General features: G+C 46.7%; 1 protein-coding gene across 1 annotated transcript in view; it reads left to right on the top strand.

The window, feature by feature from the left end:
• ctnnd2a (catenin (cadherin-associated protein), delta 2a) overlaps nt 1-11,866 on the top strand; it is a gene marked incomplete at both ends in the record, with an annotated part of 313,279 nt that overhangs the window by 256,257 nt on the left and 45,156 nt on the right. The window contains 2 exons of the mRNA XM_084443367.1: nt 1,261-1,449; nt 7,516-7,689. Coding sequence (XP_084299493.1) covers nt 1,261-1,449; nt 7,516-7,689 — 363 coding nt within the window. The remainder of the gene's footprint in view (nt 1-1,260; nt 1,450-7,515; nt 7,690-11,866) is intronic.

The following is an 11,866-nucleotide window of genomic DNA, read 5'->3' as shown; positions in this document are numbered from 1 at the left end:
CCGTCTGTCTCTCTCTAACTCTCTCTCTACCTCTGTCTCTCTCTCTCCCTCTCTCTTCCTCCCTCCCTCTCTGTCTCCCTGTCTCTCTCTCGCTCCCTCTCTCTCTCACTCTATCTCTCTGTTTCTCTCTCGCTCCCCCTCTCTCTCCCTCTGTCTCTCTGTCTCTCTCTCTCCCCCCTCCCTCCCTCTCTCTTCCTCCCTCTCTCTCTGTCTCCCTCTCTGTGTCTCTCTCCTTGATTGGCTGGTAGCTTGCTGTACTAGAGGCAGTGCAGATCTGAATGGATAAGATCTGGGCTTGGTGTCAAATCAAAAATACGCCCTTGCTCTCTCTCTCCCCCTCTCTCTCTCTCCCTCTCTCCCTCTGTATCTCCCTCTCTCTCCCCCCCCTCTCTCTCTCTCTCCCTCTCTCTCTCTCTCTCCCTCTCTCTCTCCCTCTCTCTCCCCCTCTCTCTGTCTCCCTCACCTCTGGCTCTCTCTTGCTCCCTCCCTCTCTCTCTCCCTCTGGATCTCTCTCTCCCTCTGTCTCTCTCTTTTTTTCTGTTTACCATTCATGTTTTCCATTGCAAATGACATTCTTCGGTTGCGTGTGATTTCCGTTCTGGTCGGGCGTGAGTGAAATGAGAGTTTGTTTTCTCTGACTGCGGTGTATTAAACGGGACTCGTCTGTGTTTGCTCAATTACAGTCATTATTGTCGCCGTTTGTGCAGGAAATCGCTTGCAGACACTCCGATTGAAGATGCTTAATGATCTGTCCTTGTCCGCAGGAACACATAGAAACGCCCACACACACACACACACACACACACACACATACAGGAATACATAGAAACACACACTCAAGCACACACAAACATACTCACTCTCTCTCTCTCTCTCTCTCTGTAGATGTTAAATGGAGTGTGATATGATGCAGTGGGCTTCGTCATTTGTCCTCATTGAGGAAAACTTATTTTAATCTCATTAGAAAGTCAGAAGCTGACAGGATTAAGCTCTGTACATTATGAGTGCTGCTCCCTCTCTCTCTCTCTCCCCCTCCCTCTCTCTCCCTCTCTCTCTCTCCCTCTCTCTGATTGTCTCACTATCTCCCTCTTCAACACCCCCACACACCCATTTCCTCTGTGCCCTATTACATTACTTCCCAGGGACTGAGAGCTCCTTCCTTTCACTAAAACACACACGCACGCACACACACATATGTGCACACACACACACTCATTATGTCATTGTGTCCCCTAATCAGTGCCTCCTCCTCTGTTGCAGACTATAGAGAACTGCGTGTGCATCCTGAGGAACCTGTCATACCGTCTGGCTGCAGAGACGTCGCAGGGCCAGCAGGGCGGCGGCGAGGAGCTGGACGGGCTGCTCTGTGACGCCAGCGGCCGCGACGGAGAGAGAGAGAGCTCCGGTTGCTGGGGCAAGAAGAAGAAGAGGAAGAAGGGGGCGGACCAGGTGCGGTTCACACACACACATGCGCACATACTGTAATCTCCCAAGTCGAGGGCACAGAGGTGGAGTACAGCAAACAATGTCCAGTCAGGTAGCTATTACACGCAGTGGCTCATTTATTGAAGCAAAGAAAATTGGTTAAAAAAAAGTCAAACAAGAAAAAGAGTCCTCAGGGCCGGGGTTCCGTTCTCCCGGGGCGCGGGGCGCAAGGCGAGCTCAGGGGTTCGGCTATGGCTCCTCTGCATGACAAGACAAGAGAGAGAGTGACAGATCAGCAGCACACCAGTTTGTTACTCACTGAGTCCAAAGACTACTGAGAGCTTCCTCAGCAGGGTCTTTAGCTGTGTGCAGGCTCATTTGCTGATTGGGTGCAGTCGTTGATCGCTCCGTTCGGGCTTGATTGCCAAACTCAGCTGGGGAATAGCGTCGCCCGGGCAACCAGGAACGGCCGGTGAAGCCCGTTGACTACCTGGCCCCGCTGTCCATGGTGCTGATGGGGATTGGGCTGCCTGGCCGCGGCCTCTCTGGCCTTTCCACCTTGGGGCTGCTGTGGTGCTATGGTGCTGACGGGGATTGGGTTGCCTGGTCACCATTGCCCCTTGTGGCAGCCTCCCGCCGAATGGCCCCAGGGAGGATGTTACAGCACACATACGCACACACACACACAGACACACAGAGAGACATACGCACGTGTGTACACACACGTTTTAGTTAGTTATCGTTTTTTTTGTAAAGCCGAGTTTTTATTTTTATTTCAGTTAACTAAAATTATTTTTCACACCTGGATTTCATGTTTTTGTTAGTTTTCATTAACTATAATAACCTTGGTGTGCACCCACGAATATACACATGCGCCGGTGTCAAGCTCTCTGTCTCAATTCAATTTAATATGCTTTATTGGCATGAATGTCAGATGAACAATATTGCCAAAGTGTCAAGAATATAATTCAATAATAACATGAGAAAACAAAGTAAGTATACTAACAGATAGATAGATTAATGAATTAAGTAAACTAACAGATATATAGAAAATAGGTCATAAAATAGGCCATTAAAGAAACAATAAAAAATATATTCATACAAAATCAAATGTATTAAATGTCACATGTAAAATGAATAAATACATAAATGATCTAACAAATAAACAATCAAACAAACAAAAAAGATCCACATGCAGTAAATGAATAAATGAGAAGGCAGAGTGTGAGTTGTGGGGAGATTAACTACAGCTGTTAGTTAAGCAGATGTGTTGTTGTGCTGCCTTTCTCTTAGTCTATGACATGCACTCACATCTTGCTGCTTCTATAGTGCTTACATCATGTTTTACAAGCATGTGTTGCATTTTAGTCTGGACAGAGAGTGCATCAAAGTTTTAGAGTTTACATTTAATTTTTGTAAATAACTTTGTTCTAATATCTTCATATGTTCTACATTGTAGAAGGAAATGTTCTGTCTCCAGCTCTCTCTGTGGACAGAGCTGACACAGCCTGTCTTTATAGGCAGCCAGGTCTGCCTGTGTGGGCCGGTCTCTATGGCCAGGCTGTGATCACTGAGTCTGTACTTGTCAATATCTTTCTCAGTTTTGCCCAAATGGCCAGAGGGGCGCACGAGCAAGAGGAAAAAAATAATAAATAAAAAAATATTATGCGCCCCTACTGCCCTCTTATTCGCTCATTCTCAAATGATTGGCCAATCCCAAAAGAACACAGCAAAGGCACCCAAACACGTGATGGACACACAGTAGTGAATTGGCTCAAATCCCAGGGGAGCACAGCACACGAAGGGAGGGGGGGGGGACGCCACCACCAGGTCACCAGCATTGCCACCACCACCACCGGCCGTCAGCAACTGAAAAGGATGGGATAGTTTAGTGGGGTTGCACATCAAAACAAACTTCACTGTAAATCAATGGACAAATCACTAATTATCAACCTAAACTACCAAATAATAGTTGCCCAAAAGCAAAACAATAATATTTAATAGCCACAAAATAAAGAAAACAAGCTAACTAATACCAAGGATATGAAATTCACAAATTAGGTAATCTACACTTCAACTCAATTGAAATCAGACATGACATAGGCAGTAAAGTAACTAAATAGAGCAATACTGAAACAGAATAAACAGAATTGTACAAATAAACCAAAAATAGGAGGGGTGTAACCCCAGCACATTCAGTCGGTCATTCACAAAAATTGAGTGGTTGAGCCCAATCCATGGTTGTCCATAGAGCCACGTGCCCCAAACAACCGGCACCAGTCCAGATTACCGTCCGAGCACCAGGCCAGATTACCGTCCGAGCTTCTAGTTAACTTCCCACGCCGGCCGGGGTGTGCAAACGGAGCAGGCACAACACCCCGCCGACGGTAACAGATTCCATTGTAACAGATTTGATTGAGTGAGACAAAGCAGCAGCGGACTCATTCAGCTGATCAGGAACTTGCGTGTCTGTAACGGGGGGGCTTGACCGGCTAACTACAGCTGCACCTAATAATAAAGGGTAAACATTAGCATTACGCTGTACGGGAAATGATGCGGTTACAAACTACATTAAAACCTACCTACCAGTTAGCAGCAGCCGACACACACCCCAACGGGAGGACGAGAGGGAGCACACAGCTGCCAGCGTCTACCTGTGACCACCACACTAGCGTTAGCCGCTACTCGCTACTAGCTACTAGCACACACAACAGTGCAAAGAGAAAGAGGGGGAAGACACTTACCACTGCAGAGAGTAGGCAGCGCCCACACCACACGGGAGAAGTTAAGCACCCGCAGTCGCTCTGCAGTAGAACAAAATGCCTAAGCAAATTTGCAACAGAAACTCCAAACAGTGAATGAAGCAGTGAGCAGCCATACCTGCCAAGGGTAACACCGCTACCCCGGAAGTGGAAGGATCAGGTGAGAGCGCAGAGAAAGCGCAAGAGGGAGGAGTGCCTCTTATACCCTAGCTCGCCTCAGTGATTGGCTACCAGCAAGCACATAGAAATCCATATTTCTATGCTGCTACAGAAAGAAATTGTGGGAATATCACAAGTTGGGCTAGCTTCTGCAAGCTAGCCCACCTACTATAATTATTTCTAAATTGCCGTGTTAGTAATAAAATGCTTACTTCATGCTTAGCCGTCCATTTCTCCCAGGCTTGGCATTCACCTTCTCGATCCTAAAATAGCCTAACCCTCGCTGTATTCCGGTTCGTACAGATAGCCACGTGGGTTCGTATAGATAGCCACGTATGTCCGATTCCAGAAGTAGACTTTCCAAATCCTCTTCATGCATATCAGCTGGAAAATTGCCTTCTGTCATGGTCATAAGCGGATCCTGTCTGTTTTCGTCCACAGGGTGTTGTGGCTTTCTTGCCGGAGCGCGGGTGCCGTCCCTCATTTTAGGTGTGGGCAGGCACAGAAAAATGTGGAACTAGAAGTTGTAGTTCTGAGCAAGAAGGTCCAAATCTCTACAATTGACGTCAACAATGTCATTTTACATCATTTGTAGAGTTTTTTGTTTTTTTGAAAGTGAGAAAAATAGCCTCAGGAAACACTGAGGGAAGGAAAACCACATTAATTGTAAAATACTGCACATTTGGGAATGATACAAGGCTTAATGCTAATCGGTGAAGTGATTGTTCCAGATATCAGGGAAACATCCCACACTTAATATCATGTTAGATAATTTCATCAGGGCAGTGTGGAACTTGGTCTACATATTTAATCATCTAATTTAATACTTTATCAGCACCACAGGCCTTTTTGGGTTGTAGAATTCAGATTTGGTCCAATATTTCTTTTTCTGCAATTGGGAAATCTAAGAGGTGTTGTTGATCTTTAATGATTGATTCAAAAAGTTGCAATTTGTTGTATATGTCTTTTCATGGAGAATTAGGTGTGATTTCTCCATATAATTCTCAGTGATTCTTCCAGGTATCTCCATTTTGGATTGCCATTTTCTTGTGTGTGTGGCCATTGGGATCAGTTACACTGAGAGAGGAGAGGAAAGAGAGAAGAGGGGAGGAGAGAAAGAGAGGAGATTAGAGGACATGAGTAGAGAGGAGAGTGGAGGAGAGGAGGAGTGGAGAGTGGAGCAGAGAACAAAGAGGAGAGGGCAGGAGAGTGGAGGAGAGGAGAGAGGAGGAGATGAGAGGAGGGAGTGGAGGGGAAGGAGAGGGCAGGAGAGGAGAGGAGGAGATGAGAGGAGGGAGTGGAGGGGCAGGAGAGGGCAGGAGAGGAGAGGAGGAGATGAGAAGAGGGAGTGGAGGGAAAGGAGAGGGCAGGAGAGGAGAGGAGGAGATGAGAGGAGGGAGTGGAGGGGAAGGAGAGGGCAGGAGAGGAGAGGAGGAGATGTGAGGAGGGAGTGGAGGGGAAGGAGAGGGCAGGTGATGAGAGCAGTGAGGAGGGGAGGAGAGAGGAGAGGAGAAGAGAGGGGAGGGGAGGAGAAGAGAGAAGAGGAGAAAGGACTATATTGGACAGAAGGTAGCTAATGTAGTCTGCTGAATCATTTATCTGGGGAGGCAATCGGGATGAGTCGTGGTGCTGGAGCTCGACTCTGGAGATTAACACATCTAATGGACCAGAATAGGATCCAGCTCAGCATTATCCTACCTGTCTTTCAATCTCTCTCTCTCTCTCTCTCTCTCTCTCTCTCTCTCTCTCTCTCTCTCTCTCTCTCTCCCTCTCTCTCTCCCTCTGTTAATCTCCCTAAATGATATTCACACTCTTCCCCTTTCTATTATCATTCATGGAAAGGAGGAGAAGAAGGAGGAGGTGGAGGAAAAATAAATCTGACACTCTTCTGGTGTCTGTGCGCGTGTGTGTGTGTGTGTGTGTGTGTGTGTGTGTGTGTGTGTGTGTGTGTGTGTGTGTGTGTGTGCGTGTGCATGTGCGTGTCCGTGTGTGTGTGTGTGTGAGCATGCGTGTGTGTATGTGTGTGTGTGTGTGTTGGCTAAAGGCTGTAGGTATTCTTCCTTTGTTTACCTCACACACTTCATCAATACAGAAACAAACAAGCACACGCGTGCGCACACACACAAAGTTTTGTCGTCGGCTCTTTTTACACAACTCACTTCCTCTTTCTTCAACGACCGTGTCTTGGAGATCCCGGTCTCATGTAGAATTTCCTGGAGGAACGCAGCTTTCGTCGACAGAGGCGCGGAGGCTTCGCCGGCGCAGTCGAGGCCTGATCCGCAGTGGACAGCGCCCGCCCCTCCCCCCCCCCACATACACCCCCCCTCCGACAACCTCAAACGCCAAGCCTTTGATTGTTGGATCAAAGGGAACAGCAGTCTATCTATAGAGAACACACCCACAACACGCTCCACGGCTTCTGAAGGGAGGGTATAGAGCGATTTGGATGGAGGGAGGGAGAGAGAGAGAGAGAGAGAGAGAGAGAGAGAGAGAGAGGGAGAGAGGTTCGGGCAGAGTGATGGAGTAGTTGGATGTTCGGGCCCATAATGAAAGTGTGTAGTGGGTCTGTCAACAGGGAGGTGTGAGACTCCAGTCTTCCCGAAAGAACAGGAAGAAATCAAAGATGTAGACATCTGAGGGAGATGAACGCGGGTCTTGGGGGAGGCAGGTGTAGTCTCGCTGCTCTCTCTCTCTCTATCTGCCTCTCCCAGGATGTTCAGGGTGATGTTCAGGTTAAGAAGTAGGTCACACACCGTTTCACTTGCCGTCATCTCTCAACGCTTCCCGGAGAAGACGCCTGCACGCTCGTTGGGTCAGAAGCCGCCGTGAGCCGCGTCGTTGTGTGGGTGTTTATCGATTCAACTAGCTAGCTGTTTATCTACCTCACCTTTTGCTGGGTTCTGTCTGTCTCTTTCAAATATTTGCTCTCTCTCTCTCCCTCTCTCTCTCTCTTCCTCTCTCTTCCTCTCTCTCTCGTCCTTTATCCCTCCCTCCCTCTCTCTCTCTTATTCCCTCACTCCCTCTCTCTCTCCTCTCTCTCTCTCTCTCTCTCTCTCTCCCTCCCTCCCTCTCTCTCTCTTCATCTCTCTCTTTGTCTCTTTCAATTACTACCAATCGCACACTGGTACAGATATCCATCTCTCACTCTTTCTTCCCCCTCCTCCTCCAGTGGGACGGTGTGGGCCCCCTCCCGGACGCGGCCGAGCCCCCGAAGGGAGTCCAGATGCTGTGGCACCCGTCCATCGTCAAGCCTTACCTCACCCTGCTGTCTGAGTGCTCCAACCCCGACACCCTGGAGGGTGCCGCTGGGGCGCTGCAGAACCTAGCCGCCGGCAGCTGGAAGGTATGCTCCGCTCGCTGTGTGTGTGTGTCTGTGTCTGTGTCTGTGCTGTGGGTCTGTGCTATAACACAATTATTTTGGTCTTCAATATTTCAAGTATGATAGTGTTTTTGCGCGTGGCTGGAAGCCAGCGCACCATAGATAGCATTTGTCCGGTTGTAGCTCCCTCCCTCCCTCCGTCATGTTGTTGACCTGCAGTTCTATGTTGCCACCACAAGAGGCAGTGGTCCCATCATTCCAAAATAAATACACTATGACACCGTGCACTTTCCAGATCCTCTGTGGTGTAGTGGATAAAGTGCCTGACTCACTCCATTCAGAAGGTCAGGGGTTTAAGTGGAAGATTTTCTTTTGTCACTGCATGTTATAGAAGCTCTGTACAAATGTGGTAACCTGGTGGTGCTATGCCAGTTATTGCATTTAGGTGCAGTAATTGAACATTTGAAATATTCCTGTTTTGAAATTATACCTACAGTATAGGTGTCTCAATAATTATCCATTATATATTAGGCTATACTTTGCATGTATTTACCAGGTAAATGTTTAGTAATTGGGGGACTATGAAAGGAAGGGTTACCCAAAAAATGTTCAGAGTACTGTAAGTTAATTGAGCAATAGAAATCCATAAGCCTAGGGCCAATGGGCCTAGGATATAGACAATAAACTACCGGTGGAATGGTGGTGGAGCAATAGTGGGAGCATTTCGTATTACTGACCGCTGTCCCTGACGATAATAATCCGCCAGAGGTCCGCTTGCCATTCGATGTGCAAATGGCCAGGAACCCGCCAGCGGATTCAGCCGGAGGTCCGCCAGCTTGTCCATCGGGGACCCGCTGTAGGTCCGCTAGCCTTGTGTTATCTGGGTTTATCCCTTACCTTTGTCCAGAAACAGAAGTTGAACCAATTGCAGCAAAATAGCTAGCGTTACAGGAATCATCAGTGTAACTGCTTTAGCCACTGACCGCTACCATTAATGTTATGGAAGCTGCTGCTAGTTGTTGTGAGCTCATGAGCTAACTGGCTATCCCACTCGTATTGTGCTGGATTAGCATTGGAAGCATTGGAACTGATGTGTCCAGGCGAAAAGACCTATCTTAATTTATCAGAGATTATTTAGTCTCATTTCAATTCACAGCTATTTCAGTGGCATGACTAGCTTCCGTCCTACCAGTCCTGAACAGAAACAAGCCAGCCAACGCACATAAGCCAGGCTTGACCTGGCCTGGTTGCTATCTAGGTTGTATTTGGAGATTGAGAAAGAGAGAGATGGAGAGGGAGAGAGAGAGAGACGCAGAGCGAGAGAGACAGAGAGGTGAGGGGAGAGAGAGAAAGAGATGGAGGGGGGAGAGAGATGTAGGGGGAGAGGGAGGGAGAGGGGGAGAGAGAGATGTAGGGGGAGAGGAAGGGAGAGAGAGACGCAGAGGGAGAGAGAGAGGGGGCCAGGTGGTCTCCATGAAATTACATTTTCTGTTTCCCAGAGATCATTGTTTCCTGACATAGAGAAACCAATCTCCTTTAAAGGTCTCTTGTCTGTTTGTCTGTCTGTCTGTCCGTCCTCCGTCTGTCCGTCCTTCCGTCTGTCTGTCTGTCGGGGACAAAGGAGAATGTTTTCTAATCCCTCTATCAAGACTTTCTGGATCAATACTGCACAAACACACACTCACACACACACACACACACACACACATTGAGCACAGCATTATGTTTGTGTGTGTGTGTGTGTGTGTATGGGGTGTGAAAAGTGCCACATTGGTTACTTGTTCAAGCTTATTTACAATGTGTGTGTGTGTGTGTGTGTATATACCACGGAGTATAGACACACACACACACACACACACACGTTGGAGTGAACACACACTTGTTGCAAAACTGCATGCGTGGTAGTTCGGTCGTGCTTAAAGCGAATGATGGGGGGGTCACAAGATCGAATGAGTGCTTGTGTTGACACCTCGGTTGTGCGTGCGTGCGTGCGTGTGTGCGTGCGTGTGTGTGCCATCTAACAGGATGCCCTGTAGTTGTTGCTGGCCCTCAGGAACATGATCTCCCGCCTAAATCCATCAATCTCCCCATGTATTACAGTTCTCCAACTGTGAATTGACAAAAACCAAATGGTACGAGATACAATTTAAACTCATTCGATCTCGTGACCCCTCCCCCCATTCGCTTTATAGGCTAGCAGCAAGTCCTCAAAAAAGGCTTTAGTTTTCGAGATACCCCTACCGGAGTTAGAACAAAACACAACCATGCCTTTTCATATCCCCTATGTGTCCCATTAATGAGATGGATGGTTGTGGAACTTTAGTTTTGTGGGAAATAAGTTTTTTGGGCTATTCTTTAGACCTACCCTAATATCTGAAAAAGAGCCAAATTAAGCCTGTCCGATTAGGGGTGAGGTGACAAAAAAGCCCATAATTTGATAATGCTCACTCAGATTTTCATCATATGATATCATATTGCTGTGGTATGAAGTAGGTATCTGCCCAATATAACCAGAGAGTCAAATTTGTATTTTTATATAAATAAATACTGATATAAGCTCATGTAAACATAGCTTTAACTTAGGCGGAAATTGTATTTTTGTGGATAGGACAAGGGCACTCCTTAACTTTTCTCTTATTCATCGGGAAAACATAGATTCCCATTGGATATACTGTTACTGGTTGGCCTAGGGTGCTATTGAACTAAAACAAAATGGTTGTGTGGATATATATTTTGTTTTTTCTTGTAAACAATGCGACTTAAAGACCTACTACTTCTCTGGAACCAAACAAATTAGATGATTACAAAATGCTCATATTTGGAGAGGGAAAGGCCAGGTGCTGTAGGCTACACCAAACAGTCAAAGTGTGAGTGTATAACCCAATAAAGCTTAACTAAAATGACAAACATAAAGATCCAAGGTGTAGGTAGAATATTTTTTCTTGAAATAATCCATTTAAATCAGAACCAAGAACATACATACAAAAATAGAACAGATGCATAAAATGAAGTGTGTGTGTGTGTGTGTGTGTGTGTGTGTGTGTGTGTGTGTGTGTGTGTGTGTGTGTGTGTGTGTGTGTGTGTGTGTGTGTGTGTGTGTGTGTGTGTGTGTGTGTGTGTGTGTGTGTGTGTTTGTGTGAGTGTGGAGCAAATGCTACTACTCCAGCCTGATGCTAAAGTATCTCCCCAGTGCCTCAGTCCAGCGGTCCCTAGCTCATATTATCCGTGTCCTAGGCTGACGTCCACTCCCCTCATGCTCGGGTGGCCTTCTCCCCCTCACTCCTTGATTGTTCTCCTTTTGAAGCTTCCATGTTTCCCTGTGTCTTTGCCCGGTCCTTTTTTGCTCCATGCTTTTTGTGATCCCCAGCTTTCTCCAGTATTGTAGTCCCTGTGTTTGTCCAGTCCCTGTGGTTCCTCTGTGCTTCTGTTCCTTGTTCCGCCATGCTCCAGTCTTCCTGTGTGTAAGTCTGGTTTGTCTTATTGACACGTCTTTGTTTGTTTTCCCTTTGTTTGTTGGTTGTCCATTTGTCCTCTCCCCTAGTTCAGTGTTCCCCATTGACTTTCCAGGATGTTCAATGAAAATGAGCCTGTCTCCATAATTTGGGACCAACTTTTCTTTGAGTTTCCATGACTTGTATACTGCAGCTGATTCTTCCACTTTACTAAGTTTTCTTCCATAGCTCTCAGTTACAGCACTCAGTGTTGTGACAGTAATATTATCTGAAAAGACTGTCTCATTTAACTCTTCAGGTAGCTCAATGAAAGCTCTTTGATGTTCAGTGAACTTCTTTTCTGACAGATGCTTGTTTCTGGCTGCTGAAATATTATTTGCTGAAATGTAGTGTGCGAGGCAGCTTCTGTGGTACTTAGCATTAGGGGTGTGCCCGATTACGAATACGGTATTCGGATGAGCACAAATAGTAGCTTTTTCCTGAATAGTAAATTCATACGAATATTGTAAAAAATATTTGGGAGGGGGTAGAACAGTCAAATACTGTATGAGCGAGCGATATGTGCACATTCCGTCTGCTGTCTGTTTTCGAGTGTGCTAGCTATGGGCACACTCGAAAAACTCTAAAAAGTATGATATACGTGGATTTCAAGTTCAGGAATTACATTACAGGAACCCCATAGGTCCTTTCACCTCTGCAAACAACAGTAACTTGTAAACAGTACTAATTTCACCGAACATACAACAGCC

The sequence above is a fragment of the Borostomias antarcticus genome (assembly GCF_949987555.1).
Source record: "Borostomias antarcticus genome assembly, chromosome: 9".
Taxonomy (NCBI): domain Eukaryota; kingdom Metazoa; phylum Chordata; class Actinopteri; order Stomiiformes; family Stomiidae; genus Borostomias; species Borostomias antarcticus.
The sequence above is the reverse complement of the archived record's forward strand: the minus strand, read 5'-3'. Positions and strand labels throughout refer to the sequence as shown.